Source organism: Salmo salar, chromosome 01, assembly GCF_965601325.2.
Source record: "Salmo salar chromosome 01, fSalSal1, whole genome shotgun sequence".
NCBI lineage: Eukaryota > Metazoa > Chordata > Actinopteri > Salmoniformes > Salmonidae > Salmo > Salmo salar.
In genome coordinates, this window is record NC_138291.1 from 61,984,060 (window position 1) to 61,996,265 (window position 12,206).

General features: G+C 49.2%; 1 protein-coding gene across 5 annotated transcripts in view; it reads left to right on the top strand.

The window, feature by feature from the left end:
- The window catches only part of LOC106606834 (bifunctional heparan sulfate N-deacetylase/N-sulfotransferase 2), a 199,447-nt gene that overhangs the window by 166,602 nt on the left and 20,639 nt on the right, over nt 1–12,206 (top strand). For 4 of the 5 annotated variants that reach the window (XM_082975735.1, XM_082975730.1, XM_014203212.3 and 1 more), the window contains 2 exons: nt 1,649–1,700; nt 3,686–5,419. In XM_082975735.1, coding sequence (XP_082831861.1) covers nt 4,397–5,419 — 1,023 coding nt within the window. In that variant the 5' untranslated portion in view covers nt 1,649–1,700; nt 3,686–4,396. Of the gene's footprint in view, nt 1–1,648; nt 1,701–1,856; nt 2,043–3,685; nt 5,420–12,206 lie in introns of those variants that run through there. The other variant, XM_082975741.1, reaches the window with a different exon arrangement.

Here is a 12,206-nt window from a genome sequence, read left to right on the forward strand (position 1 = left end):
ACTGTGGGCCTATCTCCCCCTACCGGTGGGTTCCTGCATTGAATGTACTGACTTGGTAGGATGAAGTTTTTGCCACTAGACAATGATGTAAGCAATGCGTTCGTCCCCCCCGTGGTTAAAGTTATTAGGGTAGGGTAATCTGATCCTAGACCTGTGTCTTAGGTCAACTCCTCATCATCTTGCCTGGATGGATCTGTGGAATGTGAGGCACCAGTAGAAACAGCAGCCTCCTGCCGGGCCCTCTGGTATACCATAGCCTCAGGTCAGGTGTCAGTCAAGTGGTGTGGACAGGATGCATGCTGGTCCTTAATAGAGACGCTCGTAAGAGCAAACCCAGGTGTAGGACTGCAATGGTGTGTGTGTGTGTGTGCGTGCGTGCTTACGTAGACTGGAGCCTTATTCGCTATCATACAATCTTGCAGCATTCTTAAATCCTCTCTATATCTAATAACCTCTGTTATCGTCTGATCTGTCATTCCCTCTGCCCTCTGCTTCTCTGTGTTATCTCGCTAAAAACACATGGCTGCACTCTTCCGAGTGTAAAGAAAATACATCAATAATTTAAACTAACAGAATTAATAACAGGGCATCTGTCCGGCATATGGATAGTTTGGTATGTAATGCTCTGTGTGATTTGAAGTATTATCAGGGACTTTCCAACCCAGGAACCCATCTGGTCCTGTGATAGAGGTCGTCAGAGTCCCCTCATTTCCACTCTTTATCTGCATGCCATTCTATATACTGTAGCTTCTATAGTCAGGATGCAGTAAAATAAGGAGAGGGTTTGAAAGAGAAAGGCTTACCTTTCTTTCTAGGAAAAATGTATCTGTGGGCTTTGTTCCAGATCGGTGCTCGTTCAGGATGAGCTTGTTCAGTTTGTTTTTGATGCCCAATATACTCTTGCGCACTTTATCTCTCTTTCACACACCTTTGAGAGAGAACACCTCCCCCCTCCCACATACCTCCCCAGCTCCCACCTGCTGCCCTGTTTGTGTCTGCTGATCCAGTCTGCAGCAGGGTGGGGGTCTGTGGGATTAGTAGTCGGAGTCTCTCCTTCTCTCTGTGGTTTAGTCCTCCCTCCCCAGTGTGAGCCAGACTAGCCCGGGGTGAGGTGGAGGACCTAATAAGGTTCAACCTGCTCCTCCAGGCCGTCAGCAGCCTCAGCATTTAGGCTTTATAAGCTGCTCAGGGCGATAGCCCCAGGGCCACTGCTACTGACAGAAGGCAGCTGGAAGGGAGCGCTCTCTATAAACTATATAAGGAGGAGCGGAGCAGGAAGCTCAATGAATCAGTTTGGCCTTGGTGTGAAATGGTCAGTGACCAGCTCATTTCCCTCTCTCCTCTCCCCCACATCGTTGGGCTTAACTGTCCTGGACCTGCTCTTGGGGCCGGTTTCTGTCTTAAATGTCAGCTGTAAAATCTGTCAGATTCACTGGGAGCCCTGTGGGACTCAGGGTTGTGTTCAGGGTCAAACGCTCTGTCTCTTTCTGTTTTTCTCTCTCTTACCCGAAGGCTTGTCTGTGTGGCTGGGAGGATGACTGGGCACTATGTAGATAGAAGATGCACTGAACACCCACTCTTTAGATGGGGAAATCTCAGCACTGCATTCTCATATTCTCTTTCTTTCTTTCTGCTCTCTCCCTCACAGGTTTTCCTGCCTGACCGACCTCGTCAGATAAGACACACACGCCTTTTTTCAGGTGAGACCTCTCTGCTTCCTCCTGTCATAACATCACCTCAAACCTACCACCTCTTATATACCTCTGTTAACCCCCCAGTCTCAGTCAGATCCTTACCCTAGTCGTTATTACCCCCCCCCCCCATACTGTTCCAGGTATGACCACCACCTCTCTACAGAGAGCAGTAGTAACAAAACATTACTTCAGAGGACAAGGTGACGCTGACCCATCGTTCCCTTCGTTAGCCCGCCCAACCCAGTGGCGCCTCCTCACCAAGTCTCTGTGCCCCTGTGTGAGGAGGAGGACCCTGTGTTGTTGTGATTTGTCTCCCTGCAGCCAGTTGGAGGGGAAGTGGTCAGCGAGGTGAGGCTGTTCACACTGAGGGTGATGGATTGGGTCTGCGTTGAGGGAGGGAGGTCCGCTCCAGAGCGCCATGTCTCTGAGAGGTTCTGTGTCGGGGCGGAGGGTTGGGGGATGCGGGGGGGGTTCAGAGCGGAAGCACCATGAGGGTTTCTCTTGTTACATCATAGTCGGGGGGGGGGGTCTCTGTCAAGATCTTTCTCTCTCCTTCCTTAAGTTCTTGCTTACCTTTTTCTTTGTCGCTCCTCATTGTCCATTCTGGATCTCTCTCTGTCTGTGTGTTGTTTCTCTCGGTCAAGGTGCCTTTGTTAAAGCCTTAGTTAGCACTTCTGAGAGAAAAATGATCCTTTAAGTGCTTGCCCAGGGAACGTTGCGTAGGGGCATGGTGGTTGACATTGATCATGTCAGGGAAACTTTGATAGATTGCAGCATCCTGTTTATAATGCAGGGCTGTGAGAGTCTGTCTTGGCTTTGGACTCAATGTCTGTATTTTTTGTTGATAACGAACTGATATGGGCTACTTGTTTTGCTCTTTGCAGTTAACCACATATTTGTATTTGCACTGTAGCGCCATGTTGGCTTCTTCCAGTTCCCCCACAGTGATAAATGATCCAGCCAGTCTGCAGGGACTGAGACACTGTTTCACTGCTGCTGTATGGATTTGCGTGAGCTAGTTTCGTAACCTGGTCTCAGTGGAATCAACCCTGCCCACTGCAGGTGGAATGCCTTAAATCTCCGGTGGCTCCCATTTAAGGCAGGTGTTGTTCTGGAGATGTTTCCCAGTTTACTAACACACTGACAGTGAGCAGCTCTCGCAGCATTGAGTTCCCCTCCCTGCCTGCGTCTGTGTGCGACCGGCTGCAATCGTAAACAAAATGTTGTGCTGTGCAGCGTTGGCCCACATTTGAGATTGTGAACACCCTCAGCCACCCACCCACACAGCCATATAATCATTCACGTTTAAGGTCAGAGTTTTCCTTTCACACCTGTAACGCTATCTTTGTGGAGGAAGAGAGTGCGGGGGGAGGTTCTGGTTCAGGTTCTGGCGTGGCTATTTTGGGCTCCATGAGAAAATGTGTTCATGACACAGGGCTTCGGAGATGGCCTGGTTTTGAGTTGGGGGAGGGGACCTGGTGGGAAATTCACGAGACTGCAATTTTTAGGCCATATGGAAGCATCATAAAATCAGATCAGTCAACTGACCCTGCCTCATGTTCTGACTTGTTCTCTGAAGACGTAGGGTTTTAGGCCACTGTCAGCAAACAGACGACGTGTACCTACTGGGAACAACTCAGTCCGACAGGAAGTTACACCCTTAAGGTTTTATAGCTGCCTTTGATTTATTATGCTATTAGCTGAGCAGTTTTTGAAAGTGCAAACAAATTATTTTTGTATATCAATGTCAAGTTTACATGTATTTGTACTTTTAATTGAATTACTGTCTTTGTTGGCCCTGCTTCACCACTTTTCCTTCTATTTCTGTTTTGCGTTGTCATGAGAAAGACATTATCCTGAGGACACATTTTGGATACGAGAACATGGTGTGATCTGATGTGCACTAACCCTACTCCTACTCTCTCTTTTCTCCCTCTCTCTCTCTTTTTTCTCTCTCGCTCTCTTTCTCTTTCTTTCTGCCCCTCCTTCAGGCTTTTTCCACTCTGCCACCCCCAAGATGAGCAGGCTGGGCCTCCACAGGGGGCAGTGTTCAGGGCTGCGCCCCAGCCCCGCCGACCCCCAGCCGAGAAGCTGCTGAACGTAACGCACACGTACAGCCACACACACAGAACCTGAGAGCAGGAGCTACACACCCACACACACCGACGGTAGGGTCGAGATAGAACCAGCGTCTCCTGATAACGGCCGTGTTTACATGTGTACAAGGGAGTGGTGTGGTGTTCAGTGACGGGGAAAGGAGAGAGATCCGCCGAGGGGAGGGGAGCAAGCGGAGGAGGAGTGTGAGGAACACACAGAGAGAGAAACCCAATCCTCTTCGGTAGCAGAGCTGCGGACGGGCGAGCCTGGGAGAAAGAAAAAAAGAGAGAGAGAGGGAGGAGAGTGCAGAGGTAGAGGGAGCCCTAAGTCCAGCGCAGACTGAGTCAGAGCATCCAGCCAGGCAGGCAGCGCGTCCTGCATCCAGAGAGGTGGAGAGACAAGCAGGGCCCCAGACGGAGAGTCATGGGCTATGGGGACCATGGTGACCTAGCGTAAATGGCTATTCCTCAGCACAGCTTGGTGCCAGTGTCTGGAGCTCAACCCTCCTCCTCCTCCTCCTCTTCTTGTGTCCCTGCCCGCTGCTGTGCCACGCTGCTGTCCGTCCCCGGCGCTGCCTTCTGCTCTGACCCTGTCGTGCTGCGGCCATGGTGGCCAGCCTGTGGAAGCTGGTGCGGGGCGTCAGGCAACTGGAGCTCCATCGCCTCATCCTGGCGCTCATCGTCTTCTGCCTCCTCTCCATGGCCTTCCTGGCCTACTACGTCAGCAACAGCCCCAAGATCAAGGAGGCACCCCCGTTGCCCTTCAGTGACTGCGGGGGGGTGCCGGTGGCTGTGGGAGGGGGGCAGCGAGCGCCCCTCTTCCTGCCTCGCTCGGGTCGACTGCGCCAGGTGAAGGCCATGGACAACTCTCGTACGGACCCGGTGGTGCTGGTGTTTGTAGAGAGCATCTACTCTCAGCTGGGCCAGGAGATCGTGGCCATCCTGGAGTCCAGCCGCTTCCGCTACCGCACTGAGATCGCCCCGGGGAAGGGAGACATGCCCACGCTGACTGAGCGCAACCGCGGCCGCTACGCCCTCGTTATCTATGAGAACTTACTGAAGTACGTCAACCTGGACGCCTGGAACCGCGACCTGCTGGACAAGTACTGCGTGGAGTACAGTGTAGGCATTATCGGCTTCTTCAAGGCCAACGAGAACTCGCTGCTCAGTGCCCAACTCAAGGGCTTCCCTCTCTTTCTGCACTCCCACTTGGGCCTGAGGGACTACCGCATCAACCCCAACGCCCCTCTGCTCTACATCACCAGACCTAATGAGGTGGAGCAGGGCCCCCTTCCCGGGGACGACTGGACCGTGTTCCAGTCCAACCACTCGACCTACGAGCCTGTCCTCCTGGCTAGCACCAAGTCCTCTGACACCCTGGCTCACCTGGGGCCACTCAGGGCTATGCACTCCACCGTGGTCCAGGACCTGGGGCTTCACGACGGCATCCAGAGGGTCTTGTTTGGAAACAACCTGTCCTACTGGCTGCACAAGCTGGTGTTTGTGGATGCCATCGCCTACCTGACGGGCAAGCGGCTCTGCCTCTCGCTGGAGCGCCACCTGCTGGTGGACGTGGACGACATCTTCGTGGGCAAGGAGGGCACCCGCATGAAGGTGACCGACGTAGAGGTGGGTTCACTCGGTCTTTCTTTCTCTCACACACTCCCTCTCTGCTCTCACGGTAGGCCTGTATGTGAGGCTCAACTCATTTTCCTAGGTTCACTGTCAGTGGTAATTAAGATTGTGTAAAGATTATTAATAACGCAGAAACACAGAATATTCCAAAAAGGAAGATTATTTCAGTCTGTCACCTTAACAAGTGTAGATGTTTCTGTTAAAGCACCCTTTGATGATTTTAAGAAAGTGCGTCTTTCCTACTCCTTGCACCATGGGACACACGGTTGAACATATTGATTTCAAATGCCATTCTCCGTAAGGTGTGACTTGCTACTAAGGCAAGGCCGAATAAAGGCTAGCATTTATTAGGATGAATGGCAACAGGATCTGTCTCTTCTGCCGTTAGTCTCGTAAGTATTTTATCTGGTTGTTAGCATGCTACTGTGTCAAATAGGTTTAGATTTACATGTGTTCACTTCACTTTGAGAAAACCACCGCTGGACGACGTTAAGGCTTTTCCAGTCTTAAACAAAACCTTATTTGAAGTGACAAAAACGGATGTGTGAGAGGCTCCAGTACATCACAGCTCTCTTAATGGGTTTTCTCGCCGCTCTATATAGCTGTTGAACAAATTTAACCCGCGTCAGCAGTTTGCAATGCAGAAAAGCGAGCCACGTTGCCTGGAGGGCCACTCTGCCAAATGCATCAAACTAAATTAACACAATTAATGGGAAATAATAGGAGTATTAATTAGGCTTTAGCACTGATAACAGGGATGCAGTTTAGAGAGTAATGGGGGACGGTACAAGGGGGCAAACTTGTCGCTTCAGCAAAAAGGGACCTGCTCACTCCGAGCGTGTCTCCTTCCCCACAAGTGGTAGGGGGGTGGGCAGGGGGAGGTGCAGGGCAACCACGAGTCATTCAGTCAGTTAATGAGCCTGTCATCAACTAAACCTGACCAGGTTGGTACCAGGCAGTTGCATATGGAAGGAGAAATGTACTGTTGGCACCGCCGCTGTGTTTAGTTATCACACCACCGGTTAGACATTTCTGCTTAATTGCTCCTGTGGAAATTGTATGACTAATAGACCATTGACGTCTCAGGCAGCCAAGTCAGGTACATGCTTTTCAGGCCATTTTCTAAATGGAGAAAGCAACATTACATTATGTGTATATATGGATTAATTGTGGAGCACAGAATAGAACAGCCAAGGTAGTGTAGTCGGAAGAATGGCCCATTGATTTTGCTCACCTCAATCTTCTGAACAGAAGTGGTCCTCTCTGAAAGGAATTAGCCAACTTGGTCTCTCAAGCATCAAGTCAATGGAACCACTTACCACTTTCTAATGTGTTAAAGATGCTGAGATGTATTTGATGTCTTTCCAAATAACGTTTTCACCACAGCATATTGATCCAGACAGTTATACTACATGACCAAAAGTATGTGGACACTTCCTTTCCAAAATCATGAGCATTAACATGGAGTTGGTCCCCCCTTTGCTACTATAACAGCCTCCACTCTTCTGGGAAGGCTTTCCACTAGATGTTGGAACATTGCTGCTGGGATTGCTTCCATTCAGTCACAAGAGCATTAGTGAGGTCGGGCACTGATGTTGGGCGATTAGGCTCGCAGTTGGCTTTCCAATTCATCCCAAAGGTGTTCGATGGGGTTGAGGTTAGGGCTCTGTGCAGGCCAGTCAAGTTCTTCTACATCGATCTTGACAAACCATTTCTGTACGGACCTTGCTTTGTGCACAGGGGCATTGTCATGCTGAAACAGGAAAGGGTCTTCCGCAAACTGTTGCCACATAGTTGGAAGCACAGAATCGTCTAAAATGTCATTGTATGCTGTAGCTTTAAGATTTCCCTTCACTGGAACTAAGGGTCCTAGCCCAAACCATGAAAAACAGCCCTAGACCATTATTCTTCCTCCACAAAACTTTACAGTTGCAGCTATGCATTGGGGCAGATAGCGTTTTCCTGGCATCCACCAAACTCGGATTCGTCCGTCAGACGCGTTTCCACTACGCCAGTGTCCAATGGCTGCGAGCTTTACAGCACTCCAGCCGACGCTTGGCATTGAACATGGTGATTTTAGGCTTGTGTGCGGCTGCTCGGCCATGGAAACCCATTTCATGAGGCTCCTAACGAACAGTTCTTGTGCTGACGTTGCTTCCAGAGGCAGTTTGGAACTCATAGTGAGTATTACAACCGAGGACAGACAAATTTGGCGGTCCTGTTCTGTGAGCTTGTGTAGCCTACCACTTCGCAGCTGAGCCGTTGTTGCTCCTAGACATTTCCACTTCACATAACAGCACTTACAGTTGACCGGGACAGCTCTAGCTGGGCAGGGGCGTTGATAATCTCATAGATTTTGGTCAGGTTTCTTCCGCCTGTCCTGACATGGTGTAAAACGTTGTGGCTGTTGCCATGCAGACTATAGTTTAATTACTGCTGTGTTGCCTTCCTGCACTACCACCTGGCCACCTGTTCAACAAAGCAGCTTTAATCACCTCAAGCAGTTGTGAGGCGAGTAGCAGGGCATAAACAAGGCATGGCTAAAGGCGTCCTCATGCTTCCCAGCCGAAACAGTTCGAAAGAGTTTGTGCATATATTATGACAACATTTTGTGACGTTTTTGTTTGTTTTGGACTTTGTTTTTTTCTTGAGGCAAGTTGAAGTCGGTAGCCAAAGTCTACGCCCCTTCGTCAGTGATTGGTCAACAATAGGGATTCTTCAGTAAAGTCTTTGTTGTCATTCAACGAGAGACGACTCGTTTTCAGGCAAATTTTTTCATTTAGAAATACTGCACCAAACATCTTAGTTAGATGTAAAGTTGCGCGACTAAGATCTCCTCTGCAAAAACGTCCATATTTATGACCGATTTATCTTCGATTAATTCTGACTTCTATAGGAAGTGTATACTGGCTACGGCGTCTCAAAATGGACAAACGGTACTGTTGCTACTTTTTTCTTGTTTTTCAAGCGAATGTCTTTTAAAGGTGTATGCGAGCACACTCGTTCGATTTGCCTATCACTCGTTCGGCTAGCCGCCAGCGGAACTGAAGCATGCTGATGCCTTAATGGACCACTAATCTCGTCTATTCTCACTCTGGGGGTGCAGCCTCAGACTCCTAAACACTAAAGCTGATTTCCCACACACACAGTGCATTTGATATGGTTGACTCCTTCGATGTAATGTCAGCGATACTCTATTTGCTTTAGATGGTTGAATTTACATACAGTGCACTTGGAGTGCTGCCATATTCACTCCGGTTGGATGGGTACTCTCTCACCTTAGCATCTTAAATAGGCATTTCTATTTCTCTGCCCATATGGTAAATGGCAGCTGCTGATGTTTGTCCTTGGCCATGTCCCCTTTCATCATCCTCCTGTTATGCAGGCCAGGTGGGAGTCCTGTTGACAGTCTAAGGTAGGGTCAGCCAATGCCCAGAGGCTTAAGTCAGATCATCACTGCAGGGTGAGGTTTTTAGCCAGCCCGGGGAATTCACAATGTCTTTAGATTTTTCTCAAGACAATTCAAGCATATTGAGGTCAATGATCTGAAGAAGAAATAGAAGCGCACACAGACGGTGGAGATCAGTTGCAGTGGAGACTGACTGACAAGGGCCCCCTGACCAACCCTAATACCCCACCCTCATTCTGTCCATCTGCCCTTCTGCTTACCCCAGCTCTCCCTACCTCTTCTTTTCCAGGCTGGCACCAAGTTCTGTCTGTGTGCCCACAGGACAATACCTCATCCCCCTGTTTAGTTTAGCCTCTCCCATGTCCTTCTCAGAAACACTGAAGGCCTTTTCGAAAAAGAGGATCAGTTGTTGTGGTGCTGGAGGAGACGGAGAAGATATCAGACGCTGCTGTTCAGTTACTGATCGCCGCTTGTCATCAGACATGAATTATCTCTTGATATGTCTGTGGGGAGACATCTCTCTGTCAGCAAACCTCAGACCCCACTAACACTCACACACACTCATCCTAATCTGCAAGGAAAACAAACAGTGAATGCACACATGCTCAAGGACATCAGTACCCCTTTAAATAAGTCAGCGATTGGGTCTTATCAGGTACAGCTGCTATCTCTCTCCCAGAGGCTTGAACAGTGGAGGTAAAGTGCATAGCTCTGCAGCTCTGGGTTGATATGTGGAGGCAGAGCAGCAATCTCTTTCCCCATGCTGTGATTTGTGTGAGGATGCTGCCGTAGTCATCTGATATAGCTGATAAAGTGTGACGGTTTGGGGAATTTGTTGAACAGGACTCCAGGGCTCCGCGGGTTTGCTTTGCAATTCCATTAAAATCTTTACAATACCCCAACATGTGCAATTTTTTTTACCCTTTATGGGTACAATACATATTTTTATTTATTTATTACATGTCTTTCTACTCGGACTTGTATGATGCATCTGCATTTTAGTGGTTAAAGGCCCAATGCAGCCGTTTTTTGTCTCAATATCAAATCATTTCCTGGTAACAATTAAGGACCTTACTGTGATTGTTTTCAATTAAAGTGGTCAAAAACAAACAAAAATAGCTTCTTAGCAAAGACCGATTTCTCAGGCAAGCATTTTGCAAGGACTGTCTGGGCGTGGTCTGAGTGGGAAGGGGAAAACTGAAAACTAGCTGTTATTGGCAGAGAGGTTTGGAACTCTCTTTCTTTTTGGTCTCACCAGGCAGGCCAAAGCATCATCCCGCCAAAACAGGCTGCAATGTCATGCAGTCTTTTCAAACAGCTCTTACACTAAAAGGGTATTATTAGGGCTGTGGCGGTCACTACATTTTGTCAGCCGGTGATTGTCAAGCAGTGACCGTACTTGCATATCCGAACCAGAAGCCATGGATTACAGGCAACATCCGCACTGAGCTAAAGGCTAGAGCTGCCGCTTTCAAGGAGCGGGACACTAATCTGGACGCTTATAAGAAATCCCGCTATGCCCTCAAACGAACCATCAAACAGGCAAAGCGTCAATACAGGACTAAGATTGATTAATACTACACCGGCTCTGATGCTCGTCGGATGTGGCAAGGCTTGCGAACTACACTGCTCAAAAAAATAAAGGGAACACTTAAACAACACATCCTAGATCTGAATGAAAGAAATAATCTTATTAAATACTTTTTTCTTTACATAGTTGAATGTGCTGACAACAAAATCACACAAAAATAATCAATGGAAATCCAATTTATCAACCCATGGAGGTCTGGATTTGGAGTCACACTCAAAATTAAAGTGGAAAACCACACTACAGGCTGATCCAACTTTGATGTAATGTCCTTAAAACAAGTCAAAATGAGGCTCAGTAGTGTGTGTGGCCTCCACGTGCATGTATGACCTCCCTACAACGCCTGGGCATGCTCCTGATGAGGTGGCAGATGGTCTCCTGAGGGATCTCCTCCCAGACCTGGACTAAAGCATCCGCCAACTCCTGGACAGTCTGTGGTGCAACGTGGCGTTGGTGGATGGAACGAGACATGATGTCCCAGATGTGCTCAATTGGATTCAGGTCTGGGGAACGGGCGGGCCAGTCCATAGCATCAATGCCTTCCTCTTGCAGGAACTGCTGACACACTCCAGCCACATGAGGTCTAGCATTGTCTTGCATTAGGAGGAACTCAGGGCCAACCGCACCAGCATATTGTCTCACAAGGGGTCTGAGGATCTCATCTCGGTAACTAATGGCAGTCAGGCTACCGCTGGCGAGCACATGGAGGGCTGGGCGGCCCCCCAAAGAAATGCCACCCCACACCATGACTGACCCACCGCCAAACCGGTCATGCTGGAGGATGTTGCAGGCAGCAGAACGTTCTCCACCGCGTCTCCAGACTCTGTCACGTCTGTCACGTGCTCAGTGTGAACCTGCTTTCATCTGTGAAGAGCACAGGGCGCCAGTGGCGAATTTGCCAATCTTGGTGTTCTCTGGCAAATGCCAAACGTCCTGCACGGTGTTGGGCTGTAAGCACAACCCCCACCTGTGGATGTCGGGCCCGCATACCACCCTCATGGAGTCTGTTTCTGACCGTTTGAGCAGACACATGCACATTTGTGGCCTGCTGGAGGTCATTTTGCAGGGCTCTGGCAGTGCTCCTCCTTGCACAAAGGCGGAGGTAGCGGTCCTGCTGCTGGGTTGTTGCCCTCCTACGGCCTCCTCCACGTCTCCTGATGTACTGGCCTGTCTCCTGGTAGCGCCTCCATGCTCTGGACACTACGCTGACAGACACAGCAAACCTTCTTGCCACAGCTCGCATTGATGTGCCATCCTGGATGAGCTGCACTACCTGAGCCACTTGTGTGGGTTGTAGACTCCGTCTCATGCTACCACTAGAGTGAAAGCACCGCCAGCATTCAAAAGTGACCAAAACATCAGCCAGGAAGCATAGGAACTGAGAAGTGGTCTGTGGTCACCACATGCTGAACCACTCCTTTATTGGGGGTGTCTTGCTTATTGCCTATAATTTCCACCTGTTGTCTATTCCATTTGCACAACAGCATGTGAAATGTATTGTCAATCAGTGTTGCTTCCTAAGTGGACAGTTTGATTTCACAGAAGTGTAATTGACTTGGAGTTACATTGTGTTGTTTAAGTGTTCCCTTTATTTTTTTGAGCAGTATATTATGGACTACAAAGGGAAATCCAGCTGCAAGCTTCCCAGTGACTTGAGCCTACCAGACAGGCTAAATGCCCTTTTATGCTCGCTTCGAGGCAAGCAACACTGAAGCATGCTTGAGAGCACCAGCTGTTCCGGACAACTGTGTGATCATGCTCTCTGTAGCTGATGTGAGCAAGAC